General features: G+C 38.5%; 1 protein-coding gene across 4 annotated transcripts in view; it reads left to right on the top strand.

Moving 5' to 3' along the window:
- The window catches only part of LOC131318655 (probable polyribonucleotide nucleotidyltransferase 1, chloroplastic), a 39578-nt gene that overhangs the window by 12513 nt on the left and 3473 nt on the right, over nucleotides 1–23592 (top strand). For all 4 annotated transcript variants that reach the window (XM_058348572.1, XM_058348573.1, XM_058348570.1 and 1 more), the window contains exons 5-23: nucleotides 524–607; nucleotides 3175–3239; nucleotides 3336–3492; nucleotides 6823–6879; nucleotides 8396–8509; nucleotides 9316–9579; nucleotides 12147–12221; nucleotides 13379–13492; nucleotides 14386–14478; nucleotides 14988–15166; nucleotides 15477–15660; nucleotides 15848–15895; nucleotides 16137–16209; nucleotides 19641–19714; nucleotides 19801–19908; nucleotides 20008–20102; nucleotides 20694–20757; nucleotides 22882–22935; nucleotides 23013–23054. In XM_058348572.1, the coding sequence (XP_058204555.1) occupies nucleotides 524–607; nucleotides 3175–3239; nucleotides 3336–3492; nucleotides 6823–6879; nucleotides 8396–8509; nucleotides 9316–9579; nucleotides 12147–12221; nucleotides 13379–13492; nucleotides 14386–14478; nucleotides 14988–15166; nucleotides 15477–15660; nucleotides 15848–15895; nucleotides 16137–16209; nucleotides 19641–19714; nucleotides 19801–19908; nucleotides 20008–20102; nucleotides 20694–20757; nucleotides 22882–22935; nucleotides 23013–23054 (1944 nt within the window). The remainder of the gene's footprint in view (nucleotides 1–523; nucleotides 608–3174; nucleotides 3240–3335; nucleotides 3493–6822; nucleotides 6880–8395; nucleotides 8510–9315; nucleotides 9580–12146; nucleotides 12222–13378; nucleotides 13493–14385; nucleotides 14479–14987; nucleotides 15167–15476; nucleotides 15661–15847; nucleotides 15896–16136; nucleotides 16210–19640; nucleotides 19715–19800; nucleotides 19909–20007; nucleotides 20103–20693; nucleotides 20758–22881; nucleotides 22936–23012; nucleotides 23055–23592) is intronic.

The following is a 23592-nucleotide window of genomic DNA, read 5'->3' on the forward strand; positions in this document are numbered from 1 at the left end:
TCTATTTTTCCTTTAAGGGATTCATTTTTCTTGTTTTTTTTTTCCCACCAGCCAACATCGTTTATTTCACAAAGGAGAAGATGTACAAGTCTCTAGGGGGCTCTATTTGAGTGTCTGTTTCGGTACTTCGTGATATTTGTCTTTGTTCTTGAAGATGATGGCTGAATAAGTGGCCATAGTGATCTCTCTCTCTCTCCTCTCCCTCCCATCTCTGAGGATCACATAATGAAATGCCCCCTCAAATGTGCTGTTTGTAATTCGATGTATCTCATATTCTTCTTTTCTGCTTGGATATTAGAAAAGATAAATTCTGTCCGTGTTTTTTATGCCTTAAATTTTGTCTGTACTATGTTGTGGATCCTAATGTGCTGCTTTCATCCTGAATTTAAATCAGTTAGCATGTATTATTTCCCATAAAATGAAAATTGAGATTTGTTAGTGACATGCTTAAGAGAGATTAACCCCGCCTGCATGGCTTACTAAATCTCTCTCTCTCTCTCTCTCTCTCTCTGTTTTTTTGTAGGTTCTTATTTGCAGATTGATTGATAGGCCTTTGCGTCCGACAATGCTTAAGGGCTTTTACCATGAGACTCAGATACTATCTTGGGTATATTCCTCATGCATTACTCGTGAAGTATCTCATTGCTTCTTCATACAGACATTGTGCCACTGCCTTTTAGCTTTTTACTCTTGCATCTTCATTGTTCATCTTTGATTGGTTTCATTGTACAAAATTTAATGATCATATAGACTTGGCTTGCATGTTGTGGTGTGTTAACTTAGACAATCAGTTTTGCTGGGATGAAGCTGTTAAAGCATCCAACTCAATACCAATTGGCAATGAGTGGAGAGGTGTCCAGGCTCTTATACTAGGTTTGGAGGTTATATTTAACCATTGTGGGGACAAGCTCTAACACTCTCCTGCACGTGCGATCCCTGACTTGCACGTGGTGAGGTAAACAAACAATTCAACACGTACACAACAATCAACTATCAACAACAAATAGGGGGAACCAACCATCAGCGACAAATAGTCTTGTCCAAAAGTCTCCGAAAACTTAGCTTTGATACCATGTCAAACCATCCAACTCAAACTATTGGCAATTAGTGGAGAGGCCGTACAGGCTCATATACTAGGTTTGGAGGTTATAACTAATGTGGGACAAGCACTAACAAAAGCAATACATTCTTGAGAAGCCATTGTCTAGTTTGTTCAACATTTGATATGCATTATGTCGGCACTGATTTATTGAATTCGATTTTCTTTTAGATGGAGGCAAATCTGACCCTAGTGTTTGTTTCAGGAAAGTGTGATGAGAAAATTGGAACAGGCACTTGATTTTCTGTGGGTCATGTCTCAGTGGCTGCAACTTTCAGGAAAGTGTGATGAGAAAATTGGAACAGGCACTTGATTTTCTGTGGGTCATGTCTCAGTGGCTGTTGCAGCCTCTTCACATGCCTAGGCATAGAACATGGTTGCTCCAAGGATTGATCTCATAGGATTAGATTTGGACCATTTAGTCTAGTGGCACCTTTGTGGAAACTGGTCTTGAATTTAAGTATGAAGGTTCTCCAGGGAAGCCAAATCATCCCACTCTTGAATAGGAATGCCTCAAAGAAATTGTCTTAATGCTATCCAATATTAGGGTTTGAGCTAACTTTTTTATGCCACTTTCTAGAAAGACCTTCACGAATGAGAATATTGGAACTTGGTGCGGTTATTGCACTGAAATAATTTTTTTATAAGAACATTGGGACCCCAAAAATAAAAGTGAATGCTTCTTTTATAAGACCAATCCCCATTCCTCAAAAAATGCAATTGATCTTCCTTGAGTGGAGGTGCTTGTGGCCTTTTTTCCCTGATATCTTTTATGAATTTGTCTAAAATGGAGCATTTCCAAGGAAAAAAAACAAACAAATTGGATCGCTATAAGACCCTTATTGAGACACAAAGGTCATAATGTTTGTATTCTTTTTTTCTGTTGGGGGTGGGGTTAAAGACACCCGCCAAAGATAATCACGACTCCTTTCCTCCAATCTCTACCTGGGTAATCCTTCTCGTTTTCTTCTTTCCCTTTCGCTTCTCTGTGCAAGAAAACCCCGCTAGGTTCTGGGTTTCTGTTCACCACATGGACAGTCCTTTGTTTTCACCTCAAGATTAATTTGTGCTTACCATTTCCCTGCACTTTGGCGTTTGGCCTTAACTCCAATCTAAAGTGCCTAAAAATATCTGCTAGCTCTACTGGTATTTGCTTATCTGAAATTCTTGGGAGCCCTCTTGGAAATCAGGCCAAATTTCACCACACCTGTACATCTCAACAAAATAAAACCTTCTGTACCTTCCAAGATTTTATAATCTGAACCTACCAAAAAGCTAATGGTTGGCAAAGTTATGTTAATTTTCTTGATCGGTATCACATCAGCCGGCCATTTTATATATCTCTGCATCCTTTAAAAATGAAGCCTTCACTTATAGTTCTTAATTTTCCAAGTCCTTAATCCTTATAGATGGATCTTGTGCTGCATGCTACATGCTACTTGGTGTTCCTTGTTAACTTTGTTCTAGTTTCTTCTTTACTCAATGCTCCATCGACCAAGAGGTCATTGTGACCAATCAAGAGTTTAGCTGTTAAATGATGCACCCCATGATGCATACTTGTTTATTAACTCCAAGAAACAGTTAACTACACAATTGCCATAGTGGAAAATTAAAATATTTAACTTTCCATCCACTGTTATGTATTAGATTTCAATTCTCTCAATTTCGCCGTCTCAAGCACTGCCGGTCTGTTCATAAATTCATTCGAGTTCGTGGTTTTCTATTCATACACAATTAGTTGAAAGAAATTGCCGAGTCATATAACCAGAAAGCTTTTGGTTTTATATCAACTCGGAGCTGCAGAAAATGATTGTAGCCTTTGTAGTTCCTAATTGCAGGAAACTGTTTAAATTTAGATTTGGGATGCACAACTTATCTAAGTGTGCTCTTCATTGAACTTCATTTGCGTACACCTTACATCATGCATGAGCTGCTTTCTCCTATGATTTTTATGCTCTTCAGTTACATTATTATTATGTTAATCACTTTCTTTCTTGATTTATCATCTCCATAAGAATCACTGCCATATTAAAAGCTAAAATATTTGGGAACTGGTGCCTCACCATAACTTGCAGGTTTTGAGCTACGATGGGTTGCACCCTCCTGATTCCTTGGCAGTGACTGCAGCTGGGATTGCAGTGTAAGTTTGGTAAATTTAGGCAAGAATACTGTTGGTGATAGAACTCGTTCAGTGTTAAACATTTGTTTTCAAATCCTAATTACTTGACTACAACAGAGCGCTTTCGGAACTGCCAAATTCGAAAACTGTTGCAGGAGTTCGAATTGGTCTTGTTAATGATAAGTTCATTGTGAATCCAACAACAAAGGAGATGGAAGACTCGGAGTTGGATTTGTTGTTAGCTGGTACAGATAGTGCAATATTGATGATAGAGGTCAGTAGTGCTTCACCCTTATTTTTTTGTCCATTTGATCTAATGGAGGTTGATAGGCAACTGTAAATACTTGTTTTGACATTCCTCAAAACATGGGTTGCTTTATTGGTCGTAGAGATTTATCTAACTCAAGATCAAGGGAAAATATTTGGGGTTGAATCGAGGTGAATATTCTCAACGCCGCCTTGACTGTTGAGCGTATAAGCGGTAATCAAATCATGCATCCTTGATCCTTCTTCATGACAATCACCTTTGGGCGGTTCTTTGTTTAGATCGTTACAGTTTGGACCGCATTAGAAGTTGGTAGTTGAAACTCAAAATAATGTAACTTCCACTTATGCAGTTTGTGCTGTTTAGTTGTATGCTTGTATGACATGTAAACGCTGTGACTTTTTGACGGTAGAAGTTGCAAGGAAATGATGCTATTTACTGTTTTTTTTTCTCATGAAAAGAACTCCAATATGGTTGTTTTGCCATTCATGGCTTAATGTGGTAAATCTGTTGTTGTTTTGTTTGTTTGATCAGTAGACTTTTGCCTTCTACATTTAAGTTTTATTTTTTATTTTCACCAAGTTACTCTCTTGTATCTGATGTTAGAAACCTTTTGGAAATTATAATGTTTTGTTTCTTACTTTTTGAAAGTTACTTCTGTTTAGTTTTTGTGTAAGGAGCTTATGTGTATTTTTATTCCACTAGTTTTTTGTTGGGATTAAGCTCAACTGTTTTTTACATTGCCTCTTGCCGCAAAAAGCTAAGATAAGGATGCGATCTACTACATGTTACGCAAAATGTTAGAAGCACCGCAGGACCAAACCATGTTACTCGGCCACATATCCAAGAGGATTTTGATCAACATTGGACAATGCTTCTGTTAATCCCATCTTTGTGGCATATTCATTATCTACCAGTACTTTTGAAAACATCTACCTATTTTCTGTGCCTGCAATATGCTACACTGCCCAGCGTGTAACTTGTCGTCCTTACCCCTGTTCTGGTTGTGCAATTACCAATCTCAGGTTACTTTTTTGAGTTGTGTTGATTGTCAAGTTCGGTTTTCTGCTCAGTTGAGTGGGTAACTTGAGCAGATATCCTCTTTCTCTTGGAAAATTAGTTGGGGTACTGGTATATCCGTCTGAGGGTGGCTGTCTTTATTTTGATGCACAAACACTAAATAAAGTTCCCAGTATTAATAACTCAATCTGAAGAAACCAGGGGATGTAAATTGGCGTAGAGAGCTTTGGACTTTGATTTTGACCTCGGTTAGGGTGGAGCTTAGTAGCAGGGAGGTCCTAAAGTGGTGCGCCGCTCCTACCTTAGGAGGGCACTCCTGCGCTCCCAACTAAGGAGCTTGACGGGAGCCTGCTCCCATTGAGATTGGATCACTCTCCTTGCGATTATGGGAGCTTTTGTACGAAGACTTAAAAGGCACACGTTTAAGGATGTAGGCGGTAGTTAAAAGGGCATCCCCCCACAAGGATATTGGGAGGTTAGCTTGTGCCATCATTGTTCTAACCGTATCCAATAAGGTCTGGTTCCTTCTTCTGCAACACCATTCTGTTGCGGTGTTCCAGGAATTGATTATTGTCTGCGTATCCCCTTACTCTCATAAAATCCTTGAAATTGATGAGACAAATATTTGCGACCACAATAAGGGTTTTTAAAGTCGTTTCTTTCTGATTCTGAACCGCTGTTAAAAAATGTTTGGAGCAATCCATTGCTTCAAAGCGATGGTAGATCAGATAAACATGACTGAAGCGTGAATAGTCATCAATAAATGTGAGAAAGTAAGAGGCACCATGGCGTGCCTTCACATTCATAGGTCCACTAATGTCAGAGTGAACTAGCTCCATCATCAATTAACAATTCCTCTATTTGTCTTACATGCAAACATGTATATAAAGACACAAGGGTTGGCTAGATGGAATTTTGTATCTTTCAGATGAATGCCCAACTATGTGCTCGGAGTTAAGATCCTAAGGGATCGTTCTAAAGGACTTCTCGGTTTGTCCCTAGAGACTTACATTAAGAAGGTCTTAGAACAATTCGGATGCACAAGTCAAAACCCAGTGACACTCCTATGGAGAAATGCAGTTTTCACATCCATTTGGAATAACTCCAATTCTAAATGTGCAACAATAGTTAGAATGAGGCGAATAGAAACAAACCTCACCACCGGCTAGAATATCTCTTGATAGTCTATACCCTCCTCTTTGGTATAACCTTTTGCCACGAGATGGGCCTTACAATTGTCAATTAATCCATCAGCCTTGCGCTTAATTTTTAAGATCCATTTATTTCCAATGGTCTTGCGCCCCGGCGGACCAACTCCCAAACTAGGTTACTGTCCATGGAATTCATCTCATCTTTCATAGTAGCTAGCCATTCAGCAGACTTAGGTGAAGTTAATGCTTCCTTATAAAAAGTTGGTTCATCGATTTCATCAAGGTCAAATGGAGCACACATAAAAGTGTTCCCCTCAATCTCAAAATGTCGATGATGAATTATTCCACATTCACTTTACGCAATTGAGATCCTTGAGAGTCTGATTCTGGTGGTGCCAATGTTCTCAAAATCACTAGGCAGGCGGGTGGCCACCTTCGAGCTTCGAGGCCTAGTAATCGGTGATTAATCAGCGGATAGCAATTAGTAATCGGCGATTAATCAGCGCACAACAATTAGTCGGATATAGTCGAATAGGCGATTAATTCCAATTTTTAGAACACTAGGTGGTGCACTCCCATTGGCAGGAAAAGTAGGGATTTATCACTTGGCTTTACTAATCGGTCTTTGATGAACAAATATATATCTAGCCCAACCTTGGGAGTTTCTATATTCCCCTGCCCCTGCCTCTGCCCTTCCCTTGCTCCTGCTCCCGCTCCATGCAATTAAGTGGTGGAGTGTGTATTCTCATTTGGAGTGGTGGAGCTAGAGTCAAAAAAAGGGGAGGAAGGTGTGGCTTTTCATTCCATTATTAATCTTGTGAATTGTTGAACATCTAGCCATCTAGGGTAACAAGAATCACTCAAGTTTTGGTGCTATAGAGATTGCATTATTTTGGCTTAACATACACTCATAAGCCTTTTGTATAGTTGGAAATTGGGAGTTACTAACCCTACTCTTGACCATATATTTATTTTATGGGGCTTTACTATTCAGATGGAGTTAGTAGCGTGTTTCTTCCTTATACCTGTGTTGTTAAAATTTGTATTTATTCCAGCTCATTAGTAGTCTCTACACTGTCTTTTGTTGAAATATGTATTTATTCCAAAAAGTTTTGCTCACTAGTAGTCTCTAGCATCTCACTGATAGAAATGAACTCATATATGACAGGGCTATTGTAATTTCCTCCCTGAAGAAAAGTTGCTGCAAGCAGTAGAAATTGGGCAGGTTGTTTATCTAAGTATGTTGTCTATTTACCATTGCGGGTTGTTTTTATTTGGAGCCAAGTGATGTAGGTTTTTTTTTGTTTACTTATTCATCTGGATTCTTAAATTGCTTGACAAGGCATGTCTTTTGAACCGTTAGAATTTTGTTCATGCAAATTAAACAAGTACACTCCCAGAAACATTTGGCTGATCTCTTGTTTACCTGTACTCGGTGTGCAGCTTTATTCTGAACTCGAGTATAAGCGAAAAAAGTGCGCGGCGAGGTGCGTGCCTTAATGAAGCTACCCACATTGGCAAAAATAGTAGAATATACTTCATCAAGTGACCAATCCACCCAATAACATCAAATGTGACATCAGTAACATCGTTAAAATCAACTTATATCCTAAGACAAGTACTGTACTTTGCTGTGTGCTAGGCATGGGGAAGGTTGTGGTGAGTGGTCCTCGCTGGAGACATGATTGCCGCATGGTTGGATGGGTCAAGGTATTAGGAGAGGATGTGGTGAGTTTTCTAGACATATTAGTATGAAGGTGGGGGTAGGGAGGAGGGTGAAATTGTGGGAGCATATTTGATGCAGAGATGTTAGGTTGTGAGAAGGCTTATCCTTCTATATTTCAATTGGCAGTGGATTGGGGAGGCAGCGGTGGTAAGCTAGCTCAAATTGGAAGGGAATATGGTGCGGTGGGATATCTCAAATTTCCCTATGATTTTATTTATGACCTACAGGAAACAGAATAGAAGGATAAATTTGTTAAGATATGCACTCTCACCAACTAATTAACATTTTTTTCATTGGTTTTGACAAAGTATGTTGTAGTGAGAGTTTTTGTGTTTTCCAAGTGCTTCTGGCTGCCAAAGGTTCCTTTCAGATCCCCAAGTCATTGTTTGACCTGAGAGGCGGAGACCACCCTAGGAATTTCCGTTTGTGGTCTCTTGTTAATTAATTTTTCATCACTTTACTTGGATTTATGATTATATATTTTCCCTTTCTGAATTGGAGAATGATGGATCGATTCGGCGTGCTTTGCATGTTTTATGATAAGTTTCATGTGCATGCACGTGAATAAAACATCCCTCTAAAGATATTCTTCTACAGTGATACTTTTTTGTTGCACACTAAATGCTAAATACGCTGATTTCATTGGGAAAAAAAAAACATTTCGTAAAGATCTTGCTGTGAAGTTTATTTCATGAAAATGAATTGGTCAATCATTTTATCAATTTCCTCCTTTGAAGGAAAAATATTAATGACTGCATACAATTCTTTGGAATTTATGTCATTTCCTGCATTTTTTCGTTCATCTCTAAGTGTTAGGACTTCAAATTCTGAAGAATTGTATACTCCAAATCAGAAAAGAATTCCACTAACGAGAATTATGACTGGCTCTACAAGAGGTGAAAGCACTTAGTTGTTCCTGGCTTTCTATTTTGATCTGAAATAACTGCAATATTCATGAAAAAATGCCAACAAACCTACATAAATGTGTTATCTTTTGTCTTTCAACAATCACCAGGATGTGGTACGAGGTATATGCACTGAGGTGGAGTCATTGGTAAAGAGGTGTGGGAAACCAAAAATGCTTGATGCAATAAAATTGCCACCTCCTGAGCTATATAGGCATGTTGAGGTATGTTTCTGCCTTCCCTTACATTGGAACATATTAGTAAATCTTTGTTTTTGCTTTAATTTCTTGAAAATTCAATCAGTTGGATGTACTTTTGGATTGCATTTGTTGTGATGAATTTACTACATATGTGGGATGAGGTTTCATGGTGTGTATTGTGTGTCGTTTGCAGATGATATTGTCTTAGTGGATGAAACTAAGGGACGTGTTAATGCTAAATTAGATTAAAAATTAAGTAATTATGGAAGCACTAGCAAAAATGAACTAAAGATTCAAAATCATGAGATACCTAAAAGTGAAAGTTTTTGGTTATTCACAATTCACCATGATAGCGAGATTACAGCTGATGTTCACCATCTCCCTTTTGGAAAGAAAACCCCACTTTGAATGTCCCATGGACTAGAAGATAGTGGGTATGTAAAGTTGCTGGTGTGGTACCTAACTGGGCAATTGGGGCGGTTGTCTTTCACTGTGGGCCATGATCAATGGTTCATCCCTGTGCTGGTTAGATGTGCTCAATGCTTGGTTCCTCCTCCTAGGCAGTCAACCTTAGCTTGGATTCCGCTTGAGCAGGCAATAGATCCTGTGTTTGAACCTTCCTCCTGATAATTAAAATATATGCACGATTTAACCTGCTTATGGTGGAGAGTCTCGCTACACGTGAGGTGGCATGTTGAAAATACGTAAGTTACCCCTTTCTTTAACAGCTTTTAGAGGAGTTGATAATTAACAATCTAATGGAGACCTATAATCATCCTTTTAATAACCCTTTTAATAACGAGCTCTTTACAATGGTTCTCAATATGCAGGAAATTGCTGGTGATGAGTTGGTCAAAGTGCTTCAAATTAAGAAGAAAATACCAAGAAGAAAGGCACTTTCATCCTTGGAAGAGAAGGTTTTGAGTATACTTACAGAAATAGGTTATGTGAGTAAGGATGAGGCTTTTGGTGCTAGTGAGAGAATACCAGACTTGCTTGATGATGAGGACGAGGATGAGGAAGTTGTCGTGGATGGTGAAGTCGATGAAGGTGATGTTCACATAAAGCCAGTTACACGAAAACCTACTCCCTTGGTAAATTTTAACTTTTTATCATCACGCGATTGCACTATAAGTTGTCTCGTCTCCTTATTTTGAGGTGTTCATGTTTGTGAATCTTTTTGGTACATGAGTTTATTTGTCTTGGAGTGTTTAGATTATAAGTGTTAAAGCATCCAACTCATGACCAATTGGCAATGAGTGGAGAGCCCGCCCAGGCTCATATACTAGTTTTGGAGGAAATAATTAACCGATGTGGGACAAACTCCAACACTCCCCCGTACGTGCGACCCCCGACTCAAACGTGTAGAGGTAAATAAACAATCCGTAAACATGGATCACAACAAACAATAGTGCACTTATGGCTCAAACAAAGGGGAACAAATTCTCCGAAACCCTAGTTCTGATACCATTTTAAAGCATCCAACTCAAGACCAATTGGCAATAAGTGGAGAGACCACCGAGGATGATATACTAGTTTTGGAGTAGATAATTAATTGATGTGGGACAAACTCCAACATTAAGGTATCCAAGGAAGTATTTAACTGGAAAAGTAGTTGCAAAATTCTTTGTTTCCTTTTCCCTCGTAAATGTGCAGTCATTCACGACTTCCCACGAAAGTATTAGACACTTGTGCCGTTAAATTGTTTCACAACATTTCCGTTGTTAGTAGGGTGCAAGTCTGGCTATTGTAGCTTCTTTCAACTCCTTTTTGAGGGAATTGGGTGGGCATGGGGGGTTCACTTGGGTGTGAGAAGAGAATGTATCTCATTTGTGACATTTGTGTGACTCCTTTAACATGATCTATCAGTCTTCAACTTGTGTTGTAGTAGCAAAAGAAAAATTAGTTGTGATCATTGCAATTTTGGTTGAAAAAAAAAAAAACAAGAATCATTGCAATTAAATTTACAGCCCTGCTATGAGCAGAGACAATTTGCAGAGAACCACGCAGAGAAAAATGCATTTGGTCCCATTTTGGGTCCCGAAAAAATCTAGAAAAATATCCATAAATATTTGAATATTATTTTATAGAGTCCTGTAAAAAATCAGCTCCAGCGGATATCGGTAAGTATTACTTTTGGATTCGTAGGGGCGAACTGAGCAGTTTCGCCCCTACGAATCCAAAAGTAATACTTACCGATATCCGCTGTAGTTCGCCCTTACGAATCCAAAAGTAATACTTACCGATATCCGCTGGAGCTGATTTTTACAGGGCCCTATAAAATAATATTTAAAAATTTATGGATATTTTTCTAGATTTTTTCGGGACCAGAAATGGGGCCAAACGTGTTTTTCTCTGCGTGGTTCTGTGCAAATCGTCTCTGCTGTTAGAATTTTTGTTAAATTTAACATCCTGACTCCTGAGGCAGGCGATGGGGCAGTGTCTTGGCTTCCAATCATACCAAGAAAAGGCTAATGGTCACTAATTCAAAGTAGAGTTGGGTGAAACAATTACCATTTGAAGTTCATAAATTGATGAAAAGTTTTCATTCTAAACTTCCTTTGTTTATTATTGGAGCTGGAGACTCAATTTGGTAAATGAAGACATTTATTGAGTAAATAGGTCAAAATTGTTTGAGAAGGCAGCCCAACTTACTGAAATAGTTCCTATGCCATATTCCTTAAAACACAAAATAATTCATTTTGTAAGGAAATTACTATGATATTCATCATACACATGGGCATGCAGTCCTGGATTGGAAAATATTTGGGTGTGGCTGCCTCTTACTGATGAAGGGCTTAGATACAGGCGCAAGTTACTTGCATTGGCTACACAAATACTTTCTAGGGCCGTATAGCTCTATTGAAGCCCACATCTTCTATTCGGTCTCTAGCACCACTTTCTCGTTACCGACCTGTCCTCTTTCTTTAAAGCCTTTACGTTCATTAATGTGATGACTGAAATAAGAGTTTCAATCCAAGTATTTCTATGGGTAGAAAGAAGGTCATTAGTTGTAGTATGTTGGAAAAAGCTCCAGTGAGTCTTCTTTTCACTTTAGTTGTCAAAACCCAGATTCAAGAAGCCATTTACAGTACTGAATGATTGCAGTCTTTCGAGATTTTGATAACCTTGACAAATATGCTCCTGTCATTGGAATTCTTTAGTTGAACTTATGCTATGGTTCACTTTTCCTTCTAGGCTATATGCTAAGTTTAGACCATGGTGGTAAATGTGGACCACAAGTCATCTAATGCAGTTATTTTTGCGTATAAGTAAAAAATGTTTTAATTTCGATTTCACCAATGGCCGGTCTTTAACAGTATCTGGGGTTCTTTGCAGAGCGATTAAACATTCGTGCACACAGATATATTGTTAGCTGTTTTTTGTTTTCTGGACAAAACTTGGTCGAATCACATATCGTCCATCTATATTCATGTGTGTACATTTCCAAATGATTGGTTGGTTTATGGATAAGCTTCGTATTGTTGATCTGCCAGACAGTTTGTTCCAATTGGGTTGAGTAAATATTTTTCTATAATTTTGTGTTTCTGATTTGATGACCTAATGGATTGTGGTTCGCATTCTCAGCTATCTCATTGGTGATATGATTTAGAAATCACGAGTCTGACGCTTTAACACCTCGCTTATTTTCCTACTCCAGCTATTCTCTGAGGTTGACGTGAAACTGGTGTTCAAAGATGTTACATCCAAATTCCTTCGCAAACGTATTGTGGAGGTATGGAAGCTTCAATTCTCAGTTATTTACCATACAAAAATGCTTGCTTCTTGACTTTTTAAACATCACAGTTAACACGTCCAAGTTTTCTCATAGTATATGAAATTTAATAGGAAAGTTCCCCTACTAATGCCATGATAAGGTTTAAGCCTATTGGGTTGAATTTTATAATGATGGAGTGTTGTGCATATGGGTTCCACATTTCTGAACGGTTAGTCATTGTTTGCCAAGTTAGGGTTTTCCAAAACTAATTGTATTGTTAAAGATTTGGGTGATAAAAGAAAATGGATATCCAAACTATCTCTGTCTTATGTTTACTGGGCGACTGTATGTTGGTATTCATTGTTTACGACTGTGTTGATATTCTTCCACAGATATCTGGGCCATAAAAATTACATTAAAATACTGGTGGCCCAGTTTTTGGAGTTGTATTAAAAAAAGTAGTAAATGAAAGTATAATCACTTACCGTATCCTCGCACCTGTGTCCAAATCTAGATCCATATCCGCGTATCCTGTATTTTTCAAGTTGAGGTGTCCAACGCCTACATTCACACCCGAGTCCGAGCAACATAGCATTACAGTACTTTATTTAGTATTTGGAGACTTACTACACTAGCTAGGAGCCTAGGACAGAGATCTCTAAAGAGGAAACTACACTTTCGTATTGTAAACCTGAGAGTTAATAAGATCCTCATTGAAACTCAATTAAATAGTTGGGTTAAAAAACAACACACATGGGATACCCTACACCCCGTATCTAGAAATGTCTCTAATTACCATGTACTTATGAAATACTAGAAAACACTCTAGAAAATGACCAGAGTAATGCATAATGACTACTATACAAAACTTCAAAAAAAAGAGAAAAGATTACGCATGATTCTTATTGGTCCCAAGTGGTTCAGCTTGATACTGAGCAATTTGCAAACTTGAGTTTTTTTAAAAAGAAAAATTCTACTCTTCCACAATTTTTAATGGTTTCCCAACTATCTAAAATTGCTTCATTAGTTTGATTAGTCATCTAAGCATGTTCGCTAAGATATCCAAAGTGAAATGGGTAGGATCTTGCTTTAAGGTGTGTCAGCCTGAAAGAACCTTTATGATATGATGCATGCATAATGTTTCTTTTATTTTCTCTTGTTCTTTGGTTTCTCAGGGAGGGAAAAGAAGTGATGGGCGAAACCCTTTTGAGATACGCTTGATTAACTCACAATGTGGATTACTTCCTAGAGCACATGGCAGTGCTCTCTTCACACGTGGGGAAACTCAGGTTCATTCCTGGTCGTTTATTGTGAAAAAAAATCAAATAGGAGATCAGTTGGTTGGCTGTGTATTCCTCCCTTGCATGGTGGTCATTTGTAGTGCTTTGTCCACAATTTTCAATTATGGACTTATTCCAAATAATGTACTTTTTCCAACTACAGTGTATTTATGGCTGAGCTAGTCCCGTGAGTTTTGAGGGAGGGTTTTGCAAATTCATTTGTGCAGATACATTCCCTTTCATCTACTCTCGTAATCAACTGTGATTTCTCTATCATGTTGTGTGGCGACATCAACACATTTGAGCATGCATTCTTGAACATTTGCAAGCTGCGAATATCATTCGACCATCTAAGTGACTGTCTTTCCCTCCTGGGTTACTCTAGTATTTGTTTGGGGCTTATATTGTTTTCCTTTTACATGTTTTAAAAAGGATCACTTCAACATCCTCCATTGGACCATAGGTTACCTTCCTCCAATATTCATACGTTTTGATTGCAAAAGTTATGCTATACCAGGCTACCTGGACATGTTTTTATCTTCAGTTTAGGCATTCTTTGGTCTCATGATAAGCACAGGGCTCTACTTTAGTCCCATCAGCAATTGTCGTTTTCCTTCAGTGCCCATAAGGTTTGTGGTATCGGATACATCGTTTTTTCCCAATAAATAGGTAATCTGTCGAAGATATTTATCTTCGCGGAATGTGCATCCTTGATGCTGACTTGATCTCTTTTAGGGATAATGCCCAAAAGCAAGTTAGATGACCCAAATGAAGACATGCACCCATGTGTTGTTTTGGCTTTAGGCTTGTTATTCAGCTTAATGTCCATGAATGCAAGTTGAGCTATTTTGAAATAGTGTTGACTATTTCCTTCTTTGTTCTTTTGTAATTGTGTTTTACAGGCGCTTGCAGTTGTTACGCTAGGGGATAAATATATGGCACAAAGAATAGACAACCTTGAAGGTGCAGATGAATATAAGAGATTCTATCTTCAGGTATCTCCCCCATGTGTTAAACGGAAAGTAGGACTTGCCGTTGGAAATGTGTCTCTACTTGAGTGTGGTCTCTTAGCTCTTTCATGATCTTCTCATGCAAGTCTTTTTTCGATGAAATCATTGGTAATTTGAATGTTTCTCCTTTTCTTCACCATAAAAGTATTTCTTCAACTGATTGTGCATCGTAAAAGTAGAATATTTATTTGGTTTTTTGCTTCCGTTCTTTCACGGCTTCCAGTTCTCTCACTTTTTTATGTCCTGAAATTGCTGGGCAGTTTCTGATTTTTATATTGACTTCAACTTGCTTTACTCGTACTTATTTTCTTTTGGTTGACTTCTTGTCTTCCCTTTTTTTATACCTTCTGAACTTTCTCAGAGTAACTTATATTATTGTTGTCCATAAATGACTACTAGAGTGGTATCATTATTATGTAGCTTCAATATTAGTTGCTTCGGTAGCTTTCAGAAATTACCTAATTGCTTGAGCTACTCTTGGTTTAATGTTTCAGTACACGTTTCCTCCATCCTCTGTGGGGGAAGTTGGGCGAATGGGAGCACCCAGTAGAAGAGAAATTGGCCATGGAAGGCTTGCAGAGAGATCTCTTGAACGTATTTTACCTTCTGATGATAATTTCCCTTACACCATACGTGTTGAAAGTACCATCACTGAGAGCAATGGCTCTTCAAGGTGGGAAGGTTATGCTTTATGAATAGAGATGTAAAGGAATCCATTTGCTTTATGCTTGTGAACATGATGCAAAACTTAATTGTTTGTCGCTTTGCATGCAATACTGTCTTTCCTCTCATCCTGTATTTAAATTACTTTTCCAATCTCTACATTTGGTACTACTTAAAATTGTGAACTCATTAGAAAACTAAGATATAGTTGTCATGATCATTGTTACCTTTTTTCTTTCAATATTTTTTCTCTGAAGAACAGCTCTAGTCATTTATATCTCGCCTTATGCATGTTAACGTCAAGTAGTATGATGTTTCAGTATGGCCTCTGTTTGTGGGGGATGCTTGGCCTTGCAAGACGCTGGTGTCCCATTGAGGTGTTCTATTGCTGGTATAGCAATGGGTATGGTTTTAGACACTGAGGAATTTGGGGGAGATGGAACCCCACTTATCCTTTCTGACATAACTGGATCTGAAGATGCATCCGGAGACATGGATTTTAAGGTACTTAATTATAAATTTCTGTTGCAGTTAGGGTTACAGTGTGCTTGGTTGGTTTTCAATTCACCTTGGGATAATGTAAGGTGGTTAGAACAAAAAAACTTGCGGACCATACATGAAGAAGTATGCCTTAATGCAGAATCGGACGTCATTGAAAATACTTGATCATTGATGTGATCTAATGCTGCAGGTTGCTGGAAATGAAGATGGTATAACCGCATTTCAGATGGACATAAAGGTTATTTATCACGATCAGTTTCATTTGTTTGCGTTCCTTAAGATAGTGAGGGTTTGCATGCTCATCTTGTCTTTCTTGAGGACAGCATACTGCTTTGTTTGTTGGCCTTTGACCAGCTATTTTGGATCATTTTCTTAATCCATATTAAATTTTGAAGTTTTTTTAAAGGCGGTATGCTCTTTTGAGTTTCTTGGCCATTTGTCCCAAAATCAACTTCTCATAGCACATTGTTGAATGGCAGGTAGGAGGAATTACTTTACCAATCATGAAACAGGCACTCCTACAAGCCAAAAATGGCCGAAAGCACATTCTTGGTTAGTACATCACTACTATAACCTATGTCTGCATTAAAAGGAGAGTATCCTTGTTTGTTGAACAGTGCTGAAATAGTGGTATTGAAAGAATTAGAAATGGTTTGCAATTTTCCCATTTTAGCAAAATAGCCACCTTAAGCTCTTTTCGCAGAACTTAGGAATTCACAGTCACATCACTTGTGTCCAAACGGGGAGAAAGGACGAATCACTTGTCAATCAGTAGTCAAAGTAAAATACCAAGGGAACAATGGGAAACAGAGTGCCGTTACAAAAGCTATCTTGATGAATCAATGCTCATTGATGAGAGGGAAACATTGAGATGAAACTGTACCCTTAGTTTACCATTTGATCTTTTAAAGGCTCAAACGGTAAGAAGGCTGAAAAGGATATCCTTGATGAAAACTAAAGATGATCGTAGCATTCATTGAATGTGGTAGTCCAAAACTGTTCATCCTCCATGAATCATGCATGAAGCGTGTGGTGGCTTACAAGGACTTTGTTTGTTTTGATGTGGGATGTAAGCAATTTGTTGCACATATGGGATGACAATGTCTCATTCCAAATCTGTCAGCACATTGTAAGCACTTGCCACTGTTACTGCTCCCCTAAAGTCGGCCACGACAGTTGAGTGCCTTATGGCCAACTTGCATGCATACCTACTCCGTGGTCAACATTTGAGTATCTATGGAGGGTCCCATTGGAATTGCATCCGGCAGGCAGCAACCCAGTCGAGAAAGACCCCACTAAGATAAGGGAGGGAAGGGATTAACTTTCCTAATGCGAGCAACTGACAGGTCAAATCGAATGGTTATCCGGTGTTCAGGCGAAAGAATCTTGTTCGAGAATCTATGGCACTGCCTGACTTGAAGAGCATATTAACTGAAACACATAAGCCACTCACGTCAAGCTATATAAGGGCTGCCTGCAGGCTGCAGTGGCACTCTGTTGAGTAAATATGGTTCACTTTACCGTTAGATATTGTTGGGTGGGGCGGCAAGTCAGGCAGATTGTACTTGACAACCTGAGATTCTTTTTTTTCCAGTGGGATAGGTGATGTTTCTTTGTCCATGTGCCAGGTTTGGGGTGCTTTTGTCCAACCCGAGTTACATTTAGATACTATAAATTGTCCCAAAGGCTCAACTGTTAGGAAATCAGTACAACGACCTATCAAGCTATCCAAACACCTTCCCTCGCATGAAACTCCATCTTGTACGTGAGCATGAGAACATTGTAAATAGATAGAAGAATGCAAATGGGGAACAAATGCAAACAGAGACTTGGGGCATTGGGCCCAGAATTTGAATGAACGTAAATGTTACCCCCTCCATCCCAATTTATTTTTCTGTTATTTCACCTTTTTATGTCCCAAATTACTGAATTAGTTTTGAAAAGCCAAAAGCCAAAAGCCAAAATCCTATGAGATTTTCTTTGTGCCCTTCTCTCTTGAATTGAAGTTACTAGTCCAACTTAAATTCAAGGGCATTTTGAAGAGTTGAAGTTTGTAGAATGTGATGCTAAGAGTATCATTAATAAGCTGGATTCTCAAAACTGTATGAACAAAGTGGGATGGAGAGAGTAGCGTTTTATTCTTTTTATGTAGAAATTTCAGTAGTGTAGGTAGAAAATTATAAAAGCATACTATATTCGTATATGTGTTACCTAGAATATTGGTTTCCGAGTTGTGTTGTAGTTGTTCTAATTGTTTGTAAAGGTCAGTAGTTTATTATTTGTGCAAAATATGTACTATTTACTTTAAGAATTACTTGAATATGCATGATTTTTTGCCAAAGGATAAGTGAGTTGTGAAAGCAATCAGTACTTTTGAACAATTATACTGTTATGCCTTTCTATGTAACTTTACCCAATACAAGTACTTCGGTTGGAGCATGCTAACAAAATATAGCTTATGTGGAGGGAAAAAGAAAAGGAGGATGAAGTAGTAACTTCATTACTCATTACAAAATATAAGTACATTTTGCTTTGACGAAAAAGAGGATCAAGATGGGATTATGTCTGAAGGGGCAATTGTATATATTCGGTGTGGATAAGAAATTAGTAGAAAACTTGAATGTGTCTGCTAACTGCTAAGTTACTAATATTCCCAAAAGCTTAAGCTTTTAGTAAATGTAGCCAACAATGACATCAAGCTATTCAACACCCTCTTCATATGCAATCCCGTCTTGGACATGGAGATGTAAATACCCCCATTTGAGTGAAATACAATACGAAGGGGAAAAACAGATTGTAATCAGAGAACAAATGTAAACGAAGAGACTTGAAATCAAGGCCTCTCCCAGCCTGAGCTTTGATACCATGTTGAATTATCAATTGTCCCAAAAGCTTAAACTACTAGGAAATGAGTCCAACAATGTATATCAAGCTATTCAACATGCGCGAGGCAAAAGTACTTGGACTTATTTTCTTTTCCTTTATCTGGGGATGCAATGTACTATAACTTAGGGTTGTCAACAGGGTTTTGGTTTCAGCACTAACCTGCTAGAGCCACCCGAATGACCATTTTGGATTTGCAGAAATCATCGTCTGATTTGTCAAAATCAATCCCATGTTCCCATCATACCATGGTGGTCTGTTTCGATCGAGACTCAAGTGTAAGTGATAAGCACACATGCATACCTGTTGTTTTCTCAACTCATCTGATCTGGACCCAAGGAGCACCAAATCAAAGTAGATTACCCTGTCCAAAGCTATCGCCCAGATCTACGCCCTTTAGGTAAACTTGAAAGGAGAAAGTTAGTTGCATTCGTTGTTTTAATGTGTTATATTTCAATATGTTAGTCTTGTTTGGTTGGTTTGGTGTATTTATTGTACAAGCCGCAAACAAAATATTAATACAGTGAGTTGATTTTAAAACCCAAGCAATCCATATAGTACTTTGAAACCAACAAAAGAATTCTATCGGGCAAGGTTTGTTATATTGGTGATTCGGGTTTTTGCTCACCTCCTCTATTTATAATATCAAGGTAGAATTGGGGGCTAAATACAACTTTGGGGTACAGGCTATGTGAGGTTTAGGCTAATCTCAGTGGTGGAAGTTTCTTATATTTTGGATTGATGATTAGAGGGTCTCCTTTTCTTGGTCACTTTCTTGCATTTTACTACACATCTGATATTTGTTCTTTTGCCATTCTGTTAAAGGATTTCGTTTTGAAATTTTTCCGATCTATGTTGATAGGATCTATGTTGATAGCTTTCTGCTCTAGCTTTTAACGCACCCAAACGATCTTGTATATACATACTCTAAACTATTTGATGCTCTCCGTGAAACTTCTTAACTTGTCAATTGTGTGTAATATGAGGCATCATGGAATGAAGGACGATTAAGATCTCATTTTAGTTTGAGGAATCATAGATCTGTTTTAAAACATTCAGGGTGAATTTTCTTACTTATCCATTCTTTTAATGAAATCCAGGTGAGATGGCAAAATGCTCACCTCCTCCTTCGAAAAGGCTTTCCGTTTATGCTCCTTTGATTCATGTTATGAAGGTTTGTTAGTCCTCCAGATATGCACTCAATGTATTACATGTTGCGTTTATTATTGTTGCTTTTTGCTTTACATTGCTAATTTATAGGTTAAACCAGAGAAAGTCAACCTTATTATTGGTTCTGGTGGAAAGAAGGTGAAAAGTATTATCGAAGAAACTGGAGTAGAGGGCATTGACACACAAGATGATGGAACAGTAAGTTAAATTGAGGACCTCATCTTCAATTTTTTTTGTTTGGTGCGAATCTTGTGATTGTTTCAGTATTGTGATGGTTCACATCTGTGGGTTTTGCAGATCAAGATTACTGCAAAGGACCTTTCAAGTATAGAGAGATCTAAATCCATTATCAAGAGTTTGACAATGGTTCCAACTGTTGGTGATATCTATAGGTTCCCTCCTCCACATTTTCTCCACTTTCCTTGTCTTATGCACATAAATATCTAGCCTAAAACAGGTTGGTTGGAATGGCCCTCGCAGAAAGTGCATGTTTCGCCCTCTGTCCCGTATTATTGGTCCAGGTTTCTCAAAATGTATGCCCATTTTAAAAAGTAGATGCAAAATATTTACAACATTCCCAAGCTACCCAGTACAAAAAGCTGTTACTGTATTTGATTCAAATAGAAAAAGTGGGGGGAAATAAGGAAAATAATGCCATTGATTTGAATTCAACTACATTAGTTGTATGTTTTCTTTAAAAGTTAGTACTCCCAGACAAGACCAAGAATATGGAACAGTGGGGGTATGTAAATGCGTTTTACTAATTTCTCATCAACAATCAGTTTTCCACTTGATTAGCGTGTCCAGCTGGAGGACTAGTATGCTAAATCTATACACCAAGTTATTGGTAGTCATTTAAAATGTTTGGGAGACTTTGATGATGTATATTGGCTTCTTTTCTCCATTACCTGTATTGCTTTGTATGTACTGGCCAAATGTCAAATTCTCAGTTAAGAAGTATATCTCACTGCTTTTTATATCAGGAACTGTGAGATCAAATCAATAACTCCTTATGGAGTTTTTGTGGAGATAGCACCTGGGCGTGAGGTATATACTTCTTTACCAAATCGTTAGTATTTGTTCATATTAGGCACAGAAGATTCTAAATATTGGACTTGAACATGATGAGACCCTAAGGCGCATTGATATGGTCAAGGGATAGTTGGACACAGATGCAACACTATATTCGGAGACTTGGACAGGGAGGGGGTGCAGTGACTGTAAATCAAAGAGATATTTCATATCACACACAAGCACACATAGACATACAGCCAGGTACGATATAGAATCAGAACAAGAAGTTCTATTCCTACATCTTTCTGTGGGAAGAGCTGTTTGAATAGGATGCCTTATTTACCTCTTGAAAGCATCAACCGTCAACAAAGAGAAAACATTTTATGCTTTCGGTTACTAAACTTACAAGTCTAAGAAAAAGGGTATTGAAGAAACTGTCTTGGAGGACATTCTTTAATATTTGAGGAAATAGTAATTAACATGTAAATCCTTTCCTTTGCTGACTGACTGCAAAGAACTATATTAATTCAGAAGGTAAGAAAAAATGGAAGGAAGGTTAAGATAAGGTGATTTCAGTGTTCTCTTCAAGGGTTGCTCAAAAACCCCATTCTCCAGGCAGACGGTTTCGCCAAGCGAGACATTTGACTGTGGGTTCTCAGGGTATAGAGCATTAGATTGTTGCTCGGGTGGCGGGCCTGAGGAAATTTCAACAGTTTAGTCAGGATCGCCCAACATATGCAGTAAAACGATAAAAATATTGTACATGTGGCTTAATCTTGTTCACTTACATTACCTCTTATCTCTTGCTAATATAGCTACTCATCATGCTTCAATTCTCTCTCCATTCTTTCTCACTTTTAGAGTCCCATTTCCAATGCATGGATTTGGTTATACAATGTCACTCCCTGCAACCGCTCTAAAAACATACTTGCGGGTGCGATGTCGAATGTCATAAAAGACTTAATTGAAGCCCTTCCTATCACCAATTGGTTTTAGGAGAGATGGCGGAAAAGCGGTCCGACAAGTGGTAGCCAGGAAGTCATGGGTTCGAGTCACAGGAGCATCATCGTGAGGGAAGGATTCTTGGGCCCAGAGTGCCCCTATGGATTTGATTACATAATGCCACTCTTTGCGACCGCTCTAAAAACAGACTTGCGGGTGCGATGTCGAATGCCATAAAAGACTTAATTGAAGCCCTTCCTATCACCAATTGGTTTTAGGAGAGATGGCGGAAAAGCGGTCCGACACTGACCTTAACTATGTATGATCTCTCTCCAGCTCAGTCATCTCACCCTCTCTCCATCCGTAATATCTCTCAACAGCAGCAAGAAAGAGGCAGAGAATGGGCACCAGCGCCGGCGGCAATGTGATTTCTCTCTTTCTCCATCATCCCCAATCTTTCCATGCGCTCTGTTTGGATCTTAGTCCACTGCTGAAAACCCCCTTGCCCTCCTCACCCCTTTGTCATCTTAATACCCCTCTTTTTTTGTTACCTCTGTAACAGACACCTCTCTCTCTCTCTCTCTCTCTCTCTCTCTCTCTCTCTCTCTCTCTCTCTCTCTCTCTCTCTCTCACACACACACACACACACCCTGACCCGAATCTCTTTCCTCTGCGATTGCTTATGTTAGTTTTAGGGGTCACTGAAATTGATGATGCATATCTGGCTTCAAGGAAAAGAGGGGAAAAACATCACCTGAATCAAAACCGTCCAAATAACTAGGCAACCCGATGCATGCAGTTAGGACACCATATGGATCGAATTATGTAGTATCAAGTATGTATTCAACCTGAAGGATCGGGTTTGGTTGGGCTGCCGGTAATTTCAGCCGATTTAACCTGTGAACAGCACTACTTTCAGCTTAGCTATCTGGAGTTGTCTCATCAAGTGGCTCTAGTGGCCCTTGAAACTTGGTCTTGCTTTCCACCATCTATTTATGATTCTCCTTTTTTACTTGTTTCGTACATGTAGAAATTTTGATTGTCACTCTCTTTCATCCAATGGTCAATAAAGGAAAATTTCACGCCAAGTGCCATAGCGAAATGATGAGTAATGTCAATCAGCCATGATTGTTTGTCTGTTGAGTCATGGAACTTGCAGCTCCTATTGCTTTAAATAAATAATTCAACTCATTATATATTTCAAATTCACTGCAGGGACTTTGCCATATTAGTGAGTTGACTGGACAATGGATGGAAAAGGCAGAAGATGTAAGCATACTATTTGTTATTGTAATGAAAGAATATTGATGGTGAAAAAAGTAACTTCTCTCTTAATGTCATCGTAGGCTTTCAAAATTGGAGACCATGTTGATGTCAAGCTTATTGAGGTCAGGCATTTCCTGTCCCTTCCGGGGTTTCCCCCCCTTAAAACATGAATTTTGCTAAATGACAAATAGCTTTGTCCTTCCATGCTTTGGGCATTTATCTTGAGTCGTCTGAATTTCTCTCCTGTATTTTTGTAAACTTTTTCTCCAACTGTTAAATGGAAGGTTGTTCAAGCACACAGTATTAGCTGTGTCTGCCTGATGAGGCAACATAACTGATTCCATGTTTAGCAGTATGGAATCTTATTCTTGGATATGCAAATTTGGAGGCTGGTATGATAATCACAGAGATATGTACACTTGTACAGGCTCTTATAATTTTCTCAGGAAGAAAAATGAGGACACGTAGACGTACTTGGACATAAATAAGACTTAGAAAAACACAATTTGACTTCTATTACTTTATATAGACCAAAACCACTACACATTTCAAACAGCTGGTCCTACTATGAACAGTTTCCTTTTGTCCATTACATCTCGTAGTGGGTAGAGGTCACGGTGCTTTTTCTGGGCTTCCAAAAGTGGATATGTGTTGTCCAGC

This window comes from Rhododendron vialii, chromosome 3a (assembly GCF_030253575.1).
Source record: "Rhododendron vialii isolate Sample 1 chromosome 3a, ASM3025357v1".
Classification (NCBI taxonomy): Eukaryota; Viridiplantae; Streptophyta; class Magnoliopsida; order Ericales; family Ericaceae; genus Rhododendron; species Rhododendron vialii.